We start from the raw sequence: 13,749 nt of genomic DNA on the forward strand, positions 1-13,749 counted from the left end.
TTTTTGATGACCCGCAGTTTGCAACTGGCTCCCCACAGCACATGCTTTTCTGTAGATCATATTAACTTAACCATTAAAACAGATTTATCTTTTATAAAAGAAAAACAAAACAAATAATGAAAATCAATAACAAATTCCCTCACTAATAAACATTTATGCTTAAGGTTTGCAGAGCCCCCTATTATTAACCATGTCAACCATAAAGAAATTGTATTTCAAACATTCACTGCTCTGCTAAAAAGTAAAAGAGAAATAAACCCACAGGCTCCCACTCACCAACAAGACTCTCTTGACTGAAGCCAAATCTAGACACACCAGATTTGAACCCACCTGAGCACCAGTACTGGCCATGTGCTTTTCAGTCTGGGACAGCAACATCTGTGCCTATGCAAGCCCAGACTCCTTGGAAAATCAATTTCTTCAGCAAGGAGATGTCCTTACATGCACCTGGGGCTGGAGGTTGGACTACCCCAGGCTCAGTTTGGTGGGGGGTTACCGCTAACTGGGCAGTGACAAACTGGGCAAGGGTTTGGGATCATCTGCAGGAAGAGGTGGAGAGCTGGGACACAGACACTGCCTGAGCTCACCCAGGAAGGATGCTCCCACAATCACCACGTTCTTGCTCGTGGCCAGCTTTACCACACGGTTGGCATCTTCGGGCGTCCGGATGTTGAAAACGTTTTCCATCTCCTTGCCTTTGCAGCTGAGAGCTTTGGGCCTGAAAAACACTGAGCGTGATACAACTGCTTTTCTTGACCCCATGGTGGCTGCAGTGCTCAATCAGGACAGCAGACACCCCTTCTGGGGCTCCAGCAGCATCCCAGACTTTCCTTTTCTTCACCTTTCTTTGGGTTGGAGACATAACATGGAAAAACACAAAAGCTGGTGGACAGTGGTCAAGCAGGGGATGCTGGGCAGCCACCACAGACCCCGCTGTGTACCCACAGGGCCAGGGGAGCTCCTTCCTGGGGCAATGCAGCACAGGACAGGCACAGCTTTACAAGCCTGTGCTAAACACTGGCACGTCCTAAAATTTTCAGAAGCTTAATGGGACACAGAAAACTCACTCTGTCCTCCAGCAGTGCTTTGGAGCCAGATATTCAAACTTTAATAAGGCTCTGAAGATGCAGGCTCCAGTGTCCATTCCTGTGGGCACACTGCTGATGCTGTAGCAGCTTAATCATGCCCTCCCCAGGCACTTACTGGAACCTATGTATTTTTAAATATCTGACCCCTGCATACCTGACTCACATCTGGAAATGGGACAGATGATTCTAAAAACTTTAGGTACCTTAGAAAACATTTACCCTGTGTACCTGCATCTTGTGTATGAGGATTTTGAAATTACTGCCAAAGGCTTAACCCTCTTTTGAACCTAATTCAGTTTCTGGTGCAGATGGCATTTTGGCTGCAGCACTGTACACCCCAACACCATCCATTCACACCTCTGGGGGCTGTTGCTGTGACTGGTGCCATACTGGGTCTCAATGTGAGTCCCTGCTCTGGTTGTTCTGCAGCATCCCTTCCTCAGATGATAAATTATGCAGGGACTGCATTTCTCATTCTTTGTTTTATGGCTTGGTATAAAGAGCACAAGGAAGGAGAACCAGGATGCCTTATTTTCACCTTAAACTGCCAATTTTGACAAATCTCCTATTGAAAACAAACTAACCCGCTACTTTCAGGGTACAAGGGACAATGCCAGTCTGGGGGGAGCTCGGCATCCCAGCACATCAATACCACCTTTCCTATGGCTGGATGAGGTTCAGTTCTGAAAACTCCCATCCTGACGGCAAGGCTCCAAAAGCTGTTAGGCTTGGACAACAGCAACACCTTATTAGGGCTGCAACAGTGAAGTGTTAAGCCATAGTTGCTGAGAAAGATCTAAAAGGTTGGCAGGAAACGAAAGATGAAATTCAGAGGGATGTTAGGGTTGAGTGTTACTGAAGAGCAAAAAGAGCAACATGGCAAAAATGACCTCTAGAAAAAAATAGAATACTTCCACTTTGGAGGCTTTAGTTAAAGAAAATATGTTCAAGATCCTGGGGCCACCATACCTGGAAGTGTTCAAGGACAGGCTGGATGGGGCTTGGAGCAACCTAGTCTAGTGGGAGGTATCCTTGCCCATGGCAGGGTGTCAGAACCAAATGAGCTTTAAGATGCCTTCCAACCCAAACCATCCTCTGATTCAATAATTTAACAATATATATCATGTAGGTGTATATATATGAAATAGATGATAATATATAGATATATAGATGTAGATGTAGATGTAGATACACACAGATATATCCAATATCTTTGGTGTCCCCTGACTTTTCCACAAACACTCTTGTAAACAAATTCAGTGTCTGAATTCACCTGCCATATTTCACTCCTTATCCCCAGGCACAGTCTCTTCACATTCTCAGATAAAACAGTTTCTCTTGATCGTTAAGATTTTTGTCTGTAGCTTACGTGTTTCCCGTTGCTATCAGCAGCTTGTTGTATTCCATCTTAAATCCATCTTTGAACACGGCTATCTTGCTCTTGATATCCACAGCCGCAACCTGAAATCATTCTTAAATAATGTTAAGGGATGTGATGCCCAGAAAAGAGCAGATAAAAAAACTGTTTAGACAGGGTTTTGTGTCTAAAGCAGCAAGGTATTTATTGATTAACGGTACATCCCAGATGTTCACCGAGCTCCCAGCCCAGTGAATTCATCTGTCAGGTTTTAGTCCTCCATGTTAATTTCTCAGTCCACAGCTTGGCCAATCCAGACCTTAAATATTTCTTGTTACCTTTTCACAAATCCTTGAAGATCTCCCAACATAAATAAAATAACGGGGAGAAATGTTTAAGCCATCGTCTCCACTGCTTGAAGGGTGATTATCCTAATCAGAGGGCAACTGGCCACTCAAGATCCACTTGAGGGTGCTGGCAAATGGCAGGTACGAAATTCTGGCCACCACTGATGGCCACACCACAGTCACACCCAGGGTGTCCTTCCCGCCGCGGGAGCATGGCATTAGCCGTGCTTTGAACAACCACAGGCAACCCGTGCTCTGGGGCACGGTGCAGGGGGCTGGGGTAGAGCCAACATTTATGCAATGGCATCCAGTGAGCCAAGAACAGACACACATTCCCTAAATATGGCCTTTGCGTACCAGCACTTGCTGGCAATAGCCTGCAGGAACACAAAGGACTCTCCTTACCTGCATCTCAGTCAGGACTTCAATGTCATAGGTGCAGAAGAACTCCTTGGGGCGCAGGGCAATCTGCTCAGGTTGGGAATCCATTGACTGCAAAAAAAGTCACTTTTCCATCAAATGCTGGGGGTTGAACAGGTAAGTGAAGAAACAGCTGTTACCAACACAAGTCAGCAGTAGCCTGAAGTCAGCACTTATGGCACAAGTTAAGGGAGCGGCTCTATAGGCTGGAATCAAAGCCTGTTCAAGTAAAAGTTATCACAAGAGGCCGATCTGGGCTCCAGTTCCTTCTCTGCTGGCTCAGTGTGGGGCTGGTAGTGACCAGCTGAGGCAGTAAATGCTTCTGAGAGTTGGCAAAGCAGCCATAACTGCAGCTCCTGACAGCACAAACAGGTTCACAGGAGCCCCTTTTTATAATAAGGGTGGTAGAACACTGGTACAGGTTGCCCAGAGAAGCTGTGGCTGCCCCATCCCTGGAAGTGTCCAAGGCCAGACTGATGGGACTTGGAGCAACCTGGTCTAGTACAAGGTGTCCCTGCCCATGGCAGGGGGGTGGACTAGACGACCTTCAAAAGTCCCTTTCAATCCAAACTATTCTATGATTACTTGGAAAACAACCAGTTACCATGGGAAAGGGAAGGTAGAAGAGCAATAAGAACAAGAAGCATTAACATATGAGGACACACTTTCAAAAGCACCCATGTAATGCTGCACAAGTTCCCTCAAAAGTTGAAGCAGGGGCATGGGGCCTGTATCTGCTCATCTTCAGCTGTAAGATGAAGGTTCTTGCTCTTCCCAGCCTTCCCTAATCACTGTGGTGAGACGTACACCATCTTTATATGCAGGGTTGAGCCCAAGTTCATCTGCCCTTCTAACTCTGTGGAGACAAGCTCAGACTTGAGCTGAGGACAAGCTGAGCATCAAGTGACCTGCTGGATGTGCAGGCTGTTCCCTGCTCCAGTGCAGCCCTCCCTGCCTGCAGTATACCAGGAACGGTCAAGCCCTGCAATTTTGACACAGCACTGAGCAGCAGCATCTACCTGTGTCACACAGGTATGACATTTGGCCTTGACCCAGGAGGGATAAGGGATGCAGGAATCAAGGGCTTTCCCATCTGCCCACGGGGATGGATGTGCAAGATCCTTATCCTCGGAGGTGGTTTAGTCGGGCTGGGATGAGCCTTGCAGGACACTCCCTTACTCTGACTTCAGACAATACTCTGCTGAGGAGGGACCTATGCTGAAGAACTTGAGGCAGGGGCAGGGTCACACAGGTTTTACGGCAAATTTTTTAAATGCTCCATGTTTACAGCGGAGAATGCCCGACCCCATTGTGCCAGGAAGCGCAACAAAAAGCAGTGCACAACCACCATGGGTTTTGCTGCTGCTTGGTGCTCTGGAGATGGCAACAGAGACATGGCAACACAGCAGGGAGAAGGTCGTGGTCCAAAGGGACAAAGAGAAACAGTTCAGCAGGATCTGGGGACAGACTGATAATAGGCTTTCAGCAGGGCAGAGGAAGGGCAGTGCTGCAGTTTCAGGGAGCAAGAAGTCTGCTGCTTACAGCATTGTGTGCTCTCCTGCAGTAACTCTGTACATGATTAGTCCCACTCACAAGAGGATTAAGAAAAGTCCCATTTTTTTTGTTCCAAAAAATTCAGCCTTCTCTTCCATGGGTTTTGTGCACCTTCTAAGAGCAACTACAGCCAGAGGTGTTTAGTGAAGAGTCTAACACATAACGTACAATACCTTTGGCGTGTGAAATGTTCTTACTATTTAACAGAGAGAATAAAAGCCAGTCTAAGACTCCCACGTGGGGATAACTGTTTGGGGAGAGCTGCCTGGCTGGGACAGGGACTCCAAGATTCTCTGAGCTCCCCGGCACAACCTCTGTGACTCTTAGATGCAGGTTTCAGCCAGCTGCTCCTCACCTTGCCAAAGCACAGAAATAGCCTGAATGCTCCCAAAAAAAGCCATGTGCATATTTGCCTTTCTTTGGAAATCCCTTTTTTTTGCTTCTGAAAGCAGAGTTAGATGTAGAGTACCATCCCCCATGGATAAACATTCCTGACATGAAGGTGAACACATAGTCCACCTTATTTTATCTCCAAGCTCCGAGGCCAAATGCTGCTGTCCAACCTGATCTGCTGTCTGACATCAAAGAAGGCTCAGGAATCAGCAGCAAGAAATGTGACTAGATCATCATACATCTACAAATTGGAATGCAAAATGGAATTTGTGTCAGAAAAAGTGATGTTTGCACTGCCATCAAGATATCAAGTTGTGATGATGATTGAGAATAATCATAATTATGGTATGGAGCATCCCTGGCAACAAGAACCATGCACTCATAAAAAACCATGGTCGACAACACCATTTTTCCACATGCCTCATTTCATTGCCTTAAAGATTTTGATTCAGGCACACATTAAGAAGATCCACCCAGGTAGAAGTTGGCTAGACCCATGAAGAATCATCATATAAATCCTTGAGTGGTTTGGCTTGGAAGGGACACTAAAGCTCACCTTGTTCCAATCTGCAGAGACACCTTCCACCAGCCCAGGTTGCTCCAAGCCCCATCCAACCTGCCCTTGAACACTTCCAGGGATGAGGCAGTCACAGCTTCTCTGGGCAACCTGTGCCAGGGTTTCACCACCCTCACAGAGAAGAATGCCCTTTCTTCTGCGCTGGATTACTCTTACTTCAGAGTTTGAACAACTTTTTTCGTGTTTCATATTTTAGTCACAAACAGGAAAGAAAATTCAAGGGAAACAGAGAAATTATGAATAAGGAAAGAGAACCATGCTGCTGCAATGAATAACAGTGGGGAAAGGTCCTAAAGCAAATTTTAAAACTGGAGAGCAATATGGCATATCCAGAGTGATACAAACCTTACTGAGCTTTGGTCTGTCGTAGGGCAAGTGTCTGTCCATCGTGCACATCACAATCCGGTCAGAGAAACCCTCCTGGCGCAAGGTTTCTGCACAGACCAGCCCAGCTGCCCCTAAGGGAGAAGGAGACCAATGACAGCCACGTGTATGGGGCACTGGGGGATCTGAGCCCTTTACTGCTAAACCTGCTGGGGCTAACTCCAGAATCACCATCTCCCCCAGCCCTGGCCTCACTTCACTGCCCTTCCTAAGTCAAACAGCTCACACAGGAAGCCAGTCAGGGCAGATGCACCAGGCAAGAGAAGGGACCCTCTGTCTAAGAAGTGTGACATTAATCCTCTTGTCTGTCCCTAAACTGTCACAAAACCACAAAGAGCACACCTGAGCGCTGATAATGCTTACACACCTCTCACAAGCTCCAGGCCACAAGCAGCTGCTCAGATCCTTGGACTTCTTTAGTCAGGGAAGGGTCTGCACACCCAGCTCCTGGTGAACTTATGGCCAAGCATGGAGTGCAGAGAGCCCTCCCTTCTCCACAGCCAAAGTGTTGGTTGTGTGACTCACTGCAGAGCATTTTCCATGCTATTTCTTTAAGGGTTTTTTGTTTGCTTGTTCCAATCACAGAAAAAAAAGCACTAAATCAAACAAAAAGCTTCCTAGGGGCATGCTGTCCCCCTGCATCCAGGTAGCCTGATGGGCACATCCCTTCTTCCTTGGCCTAAATGTGAGACTGGAGAGCTCAGGTGAGAAATCTTGAGTCTCTTCTCAGCCAAGGAAGCTTTGCTCAATAATATGTGTTTTTAGGGACGTGGTTTCTGTAACAACGAAGAGAGAAGATGGACCTGGACAGTATCATGGTTTGGTCCATCAACAAGATGCTCCCATTGATGGAGGGGACAGCAGAAGAGATAGGTGGGTGGAGCAAGCTGAGCCAGAGCTGATGCTGCACTGATGCCAGGATGACTCTCACATGAGCAAGGGGTGACAGTCAATTGCCCTCAGCTCTGCTGGGCATGGCTGGATCTTGATCTTTGCTGTAGGGCTGGATGGCATTTTCTTACCAACACTCCCCACAACCTCAGATTTGAAATCATCCACCAAAACAGACTTTGGTCTTTAGCAGAGCTGTGAATTTAGCTGGTAAAGCCTGAGAAACTTCCTTCAGCAATGGTTAATGTTGCCTGTGGAGTGACCTCACTGAGACTGTGACAACTGTCCAGCCCTGCCACATGCCAGGACATTCCAGCTGACCTCAGGGAGCAGCATGTACTTTACACCCCACCTTTCAGGCAACAAGGAAGGGAAAAATGTCACCGAGCAGCAAGGGAAAAGCCAGTTAGGCTGGTTTTCCCCTTTGCTCAGGCTGTGATGATGATCCTCAGATGCTCCCAATTTCTACAACTTGGATCTGATGATCTGGGAGCTATAATCCATTAGGAACAACCAATGTGCCAGGAGCAGCCACTCCCTCGCAGCTCCAGGTCCAGCACCCTCCATTTCACCACATCATGGCCGAGCCTTGGCATCTAATGCAATCCAGAAATTCAGTATATGGGCTTCACCCCATCAGGCTTTCTAAAGAAATGGCAATACACAAATGAAGATAGGACAAGAGAAAGGAAGAGGTAGATTGGCAGCTTTGCTATTTTGGCAAGGATTTGATATTTGTTGAGAAGGTGGAAGAATTTATCTTCAGAGAAGCACCTTGAGGTGAGAACTTTGGAGCTATAATTGAATGAGACGATGTACAAGGTCCAAGAGAAAAAAAGTGTATCCACATCACAGGGACATCTGAGAGGACTTTACACTTATTAGCCGTGGAAATCTGGGATTGCTGATGTACTTGGGAAGGGTGTAGCAGGAAGAGGGTTCAGGGTACCCACTCCAAAGGACAGTGACAAAGCTCCACAGACTAGAGCACCTTTGGATCACTAGCACGTAGGACAAAATGGCTCAGGAAGACCCTCTGGTCTGATCTTTTGCACAGCAGGGGTGCAGGGGGGGTGTGACACAGCACAGAGACCCTCTGCTCCCTGCACCCCTGCTGGGAAGGAGACACACACAGTGGTCCTAGCACATACAATCCTTACCTGCACCAATGATCAGCACGTTGGTACTGCTCAGGTTGTAGTTGCTCAAGGAGATGCATTTTGCCATCATCTTTGTCCTCCTCTGTGTCTGAAGAGCCTGTGCCATCACCGAGAAGGAAAATCATTATCTTTACTCAACATTAACCTGGGCAGCCAGGCAGGGATGGGGACAACTGCAGTACTGTCATAAACCAGCTTGGATAGGAAGGGAACAACTGTGCCCTTGTACCAAACAAGAACTCAAACCTCTGCTTATCCAAACACCATTCCAGTGTCCAGTGTACTACCCTTTACAAGGTACTAGATCCACCATCTTTTGCAAATCCACCCAGCTACACAGAGCTGGGAGGAGAGAGGGAATTGAAAAAGCAGTCCAGGTATGTTCTTGTGCAATTCTGCACCAACAGGTGAGGTGAGAATGAAAAAGTTCTATCAGGAATTTCATCCTGCACCTGAGCAGAGCTTGTATACCTGATATCCAAAGCTGATGGACTTGTCCAATTCCCCAGAGCACACCGCTGGACCTGTTCCACCATAGCCCTTGCTGCACAGACCACCTGGCCCCAGTTATCAGAGGCCAAAATCCATTCCTGGTCAAGGGAATAGTCTCAGTCCCCCTCATCACATCCCTCCACAGCTGGAGTTGAAGTGCTACCATTCAGGTGACCTCTCTGGATCTAAAGCAAGTGCTAGCAGGGTCCATCAGGCTCTGAGCCACTGGATTTGCACATGTGTACATGCCAATGTTGCACCAAAAGAAGGCTTTTCATGGAAAGAAAAAACAGCAGTGGCCTGAATGGGCTTCATTCTGCATCCTGTCAGAGGATGAGAGCCCTTTCTGCCCATGCACCAGGTTCCTCCCTAGCAGGAGCTGATGCCTGGGTTCAAGAGGGAGCACAGGTGGCCTCTGGCATCACTATGTCACATTCGGACAAGGCCAAAAGACTGGTGGAAGAGGCCTGTTTCAATGGGCCAACTAAATTAAAAGTTGCTCTGAGCTTAAGGAAACATAGGACAAGTTCAGGACAAACACCTTAAGACCTGAAACCTCTGGTTCACCCATGCTGGATATCACACATCCCTCTGCCCAGGCATGGCTTTCCTGCCACAGGACCAAAGGAAAAGCATTTCCCTCCACCCCCATGCACACAGAGCAAAACCCAAAAGCATTTGCCTTGTTTCTGGGATGTCAGTGGCCCATTACCTGCTTGCTTGCTCGGATGTACACCTTCTCCTTCTCAATCTTCACCTGAGGGTGACAGAACAGCAGCAATTTGCAGGACAGTGAGGGCTCCCTCTGGGCAACAGCGAACAAATGGAGCAGCGATGGCAGCAGGCTGCCTGCCAGAGCAGCTGAGGCCCTGGCAGGGCTCATCCCAGCTCAAGACTGTGGGATATCTCCTGTCTCATATCAACTGTGCACCGACGCTCAGTGTACAACCTAATTTCTATCCCAGGCTTACTTATGGTTTCTCATTCCCAGCCTACTCCTACTCGAGACTGGGCATCTACCCCCCACAGGCTCCCAGGAGGTGTCTGATGCACACAGGTGAGTGCAAGGGAGGAAGAAACTAGGTGAAGGTCTACTACCCACACCAGCACATTTTCCTTGGAAAACGTTCGCTCTATGCCGTAAAGAACGTTGCTTATTCCAAAACAAAGACACATTTTTGTGGGTGACACTAATCTGAGTGGTATGGTTGATGCTCTAGAGGATGCATCCAGTGGAACCTCATGAGGTTCAACAAGGCCAAATACAAGGTGCTGCACAAGGGTTGGAGCAATCCACAACATGAGCCCAGGCTGGGGGATGAAGGGATCAAGAGTAGCCCTCAGGAGGGTTGGGATTGTTCAGCCTGGAGAAGAGAAGGCTCCAGGGAGACATTAGAGCACCTTCCAGTGCCTTAAGGAGCTCCAAGAGAGCTGGAGAGGGACTTGGGACAACAGCCTGGAATGACACAACAAGGGGCAATGGCTTCTGACTGAGACAGAGCATGAATATTGGGAAGAAATTCTTCCCTGTGAGGGTGGGCAGGCCCTGGCACAGGCTGCCCAGAGAAGCTGTGGCTGCCCCAGCCCTGGAAGTGTTCAAGGTCAGGTTGGACAGGGCTTGGAGCAACCTGGGCTAGTGGAAGGTGTCTGCCCATGGCAGGGGGTGGAACCAGATGGTCTTCAATGTCCCTTCCAACCCAAACCATCCCGTGATTCTGTGTTTCCTCTGCTGCTGCAAGGACAAGGGTCTCACCTGGAACCTGGGTAAACTATCCAAGCCAGGAAAGTCCTCAATGTCACCTGTGCCGATGTTGAAGCAGGCTCCATGCCAGGGACAGCGGACTCTGCCTTTGGACAAAACCCCTGCAGGGAACATAGCAGAGCAGGGTTGGTGCTGCCCTGCAGCTACCTCCCATTCTCTGGGATGGCACCTCTCCTACAGGACGTATCAGCTGATGTGGACCTGGATGGGTATCACTGGAGTTCTCCCAACATGCACGTTGGACAGGCTCAGCTTTTTGGGACCAACCGAGATCCTATATGAGCAATCCCTTCTAAAATGCCCTGGATGCCAGTGTCCCCCAGTGTCTCCGGGCACAGCTCCAAAGTTGTCTGCTCTGCCTGGGATATAACCTCGATCTCCAGCCAGAAGGAGGCTGCCATCTCCAGAGTCTTGTCATCCTTTTAAGCCCCAGTAGCACCCAGAGCAAGCAGTGCCTCCAAGTGTCACTGATTTAGAGTATATGTGTTCCAGAGCAGACCCTGACACAGCAAGGTGCCTGCACACATCTGGAAGGCACAGGCATGCCCAAAGTCATGCATTCATTTCTCCAGGTGTCTGCTCAGAGGCTGTTACCTTGGACTTTAACTTTCCCTGCTACAGTGCTGGGACAGAGCATTGGTTACCATGTGGCCATAGACTGGTACTGAGCTTGTGCCTGAGGCACAGCAATGCCATGTCTCATCGTCACCATGTGTGGAGATGGAAGGGCAGCCCATGCACTTACTGCTGCAGCAAATTCCCCAGGGAGATCCCTGTGTGACAGCCAGTCTGAGAACAGGTCTCTGAAAAGGCAGGTAAACTCACCTCCAGGGCAGCATGGGGCTCTTCTGCCCGGCTCAATAGGCTCTCGCCCCAGGTGAGGGGCTGCTACAGCCAGCACTGCTGTTGGGCCAGTGATGCCCAGAGGACACACAGCAGGATGCTCCACTGTCTTCCCCAGCATCCCACTTCCAGTAAAGTGTCCTCCCAATCCCAGTTTGGGTGATGCCCTTTCACACACAGCCAGGCCAGCACTGCCTGATGCTGCTGCTTAGGCTCTGGGCAGCTGAGAAAGTGCCAGGATGCATATTTTTAACGCCAAGATGGGAAACCCCCACACCTCATCCCACTTCAGTCAATAACATGAGCAACATTCTTCTTGCTACTGAAAGGATCTCATTAGCCCAAAGAGATTCCTCCTTTGGATCTACACTCATGAGCAGAAACCCCAGCCTTGTGACCAACAGTGGCAGCTGGTGTCAACTGCAACCAGAGCTGTGGCAAAGTGCTCTGGGGAGGTTTGTGCAACCCCAGCTTGCTGCCCTGTGCCCAGTAGCACAGCTGGGTGAACACTGGGCTGTCCTTTGCCCACCCTGTGATGCCCTCAGTTGCTCTCCCAGGACAGGATGCAGACTGACCTTTGACCAGTGGAGCCCCATAGTGGGGACACTTGTGTCCCACGGCGTGGAACTCGCCACTCTCCTTGATGAGCAGAGCCTTCCCGCAGCCCAGGTCCACTTCCCTCATCCTGGGGAGGAGGAGTATGGAAAGAGATGGCAGAACATGCACCTCACAGCAGATGCCACCCCCTCACCCTACAACCCAGACCTGGACCTGCCAGCTCCCTGTCTTCCTCAACTTGCTCACCACTGGCTCCAGGTGACCACAGGTGTGGGTCAGTCCTTGTCACCAAGCCAGTTTTGCAGGTGGCTCTGTTGACCCCAGCCTGGGGCACATCCAAGCTGAGCCATTAGTGGCAGCATCTTAATCCATCACTGTGTCAAGAGAGGGCCCAAAGCACCTCCCCAGCTGCTGTGGAATCTGATAGTGGGAGCAAGAACCCAAACTGGTTTTACTACGACCTCACCTCCCCTCCTGGCCCCAGTGGCTGAGCAGGTCCCTGCTAGGCTTGTGTTCAGTCTTTCAAAGCAAATACAACATGTCTCAGAGTTGAAAACCAGGAGGGGCAACTCTGCCCCTTGGAGTCTGCCTCCCACACCTCAGGGGTTTGTGCTCTGGTCGTGGCCACGTCACAGGGTCAACAACATTGGTCATCTTTTCCTGGTAAATCCCTCAGGACAGCAGACACCTGCATGTGACCTCCTTGATGTTTCCCTCAGCTGTTTTTGCAGAGCGAAGTTCACACTGCAACCTCCTGCTGGCACCAGGCTCTGGGCCCCAGCTGTATGTCACCAAGGGGCTTCACCTCCTCAGTGCTGCTGGGTTCAGCCCTGCTCTGCACAGGAGCCAGCAAACCTTGAGCCATTCCCATGGAAGGTTCTCTTTGAAATCTCCCAGTTTTTGATAGAACCAGAGAGAACGGTCTTAAACTAAAAGAGGATCAGTTTACATACAGGAAAGAAGTTTTTACAATGAGTGGTGAGGCACTGGCAAAGGTTGTCCAGAGGGGTGGTGGATGCATCATCCCTGGAAACATTCAAGGTCAGGTTGGACACTGGATTCAGGTTAGACCTTAGACCTTCATTTGTTTTTTCCAGCCTGGAGAAGAGAAGACTGAGGGGAGACCCCATCACAGTCTGCAGCTTCCTCATGAGAAGCAGCTCCGATCTCTTTTCTCTGTGACCAGTGACAGGACCCCAGGGAGCGGCTGGAGCTACGTCAGGGGAGGGTTGGGTTGGATCTCTCTTGGGTTGGAAAGGTTCTTCCCCTAGAGGGTGGCTGGCACTTAACAGGCTCCCCAGGGCAGTGGTCACGGCCCCAATGCTGACAGAGCTCAAGGAGTGTTTGGACAACACTCCCAGGGACAGAGTGGGATTGTTGGGGTGTCTGAGCAGGGCCAGAAGTTGGTCTAGCAGAGAGTCCTTATTTTGCAGGGAGCTGGACATGGAGCATAGAGCTGCTGTCCCCTGGAAACTTCCCCTCTTCCAGCCAGAAAGCCTATCCCCACACAGTTTGGTGTTTATCTGGAAATCCTGCTTGCTCTCGTTGCACAGAGTGGACCATCTCATCTACAGCCAGCCCTGACATTACCTCTGGGCTACCAAACACACCACTGTGCCCAGCAAACCCCCCTGCTCAAGGTGGCCACTGGCCAAGTGTGATCCCGGAATGCTGTTCACGCATGCCAAGTTTCAGGGTCTTGGAAGAATGGGACTGACTTTGCTTGCTTATTCCTTCCTCTTCAGGTAACATCCCAACTTCATCCCACCACTTACACCCAGGCTACAGAGACACTTGTCCCACTCTCTGTTTCCTTGGAGATGAAAATGGCGCTCAGCCCCCCAGCACTTCCGTACACCTTCAAACACATCTTGGACAGACTTTGGACAGGTGCCTGCTCCACCTGCATCAGCTGCCTAACAA

General features: G+C 49.6%; 1 protein-coding gene and 1 long non-coding RNA gene across 3 annotated transcripts in view; one reads left to right on the top strand and one right to left on the bottom strand.

Moving 5' to 3' along the window:
* The window catches only part of LOC114063238, a 14,618-nt gene extending 8,985 nt beyond the window's left edge, over window positions 1–5,633 (top strand). The window contains exon 3 of the long non-coding RNA XR_003572530.1: window positions 5,624–5,633. This is a non-coding gene — a long non-coding RNA (uncharacterized LOC114063238). The remainder of the gene's footprint in view (window positions 1–5,623) is intronic.
* AIFM3 (apoptosis inducing factor mitochondria associated 3) overlaps window positions 1–13,749 on the bottom strand; it is a 49,232-nt gene that overhangs the window by 14,101 nt on the left and 21,382 nt on the right. For both annotated transcript variants that reach the window (XM_027895398.1, XM_027895396.1), the window contains exons 4-11: window positions 11,844–11,953; window positions 10,417–10,526; window positions 9,376–9,420; window positions 8,172–8,268; window positions 6,082–6,194; window positions 3,198–3,284; window positions 2,458–2,549; window positions 588–718 (exon numbers count right to left, since the gene is read on the bottom strand). In XM_027895398.1, coding sequence (XP_027751199.1) covers window positions 588–718; window positions 2,458–2,549; window positions 3,198–3,284; window positions 6,082–6,194; window positions 8,172–8,268; window positions 9,376–9,420; window positions 10,417–10,526; window positions 11,844–11,953 — 785 coding nt within the window. The remainder of the gene's footprint in view (window positions 1–587; window positions 719–2,457; window positions 2,550–3,197; window positions 3,285–6,081; window positions 6,195–8,171; window positions 8,269–9,375; window positions 9,421–10,416; window positions 10,527–11,843; window positions 11,954–13,749) is intronic.

This window comes from Empidonax traillii, unplaced genomic scaffold (assembly GCF_003031625.1).
Source record: "Empidonax traillii isolate 1590-97213 ecotype Southwest subspecies unplaced genomic scaffold, ASM303162v1 scaffold459:size589781, whole genome shotgun sequence".
Lineage (NCBI taxonomy): Eukaryota > Metazoa > Chordata > Aves > Passeriformes > Tyrannidae > Empidonax > Empidonax traillii.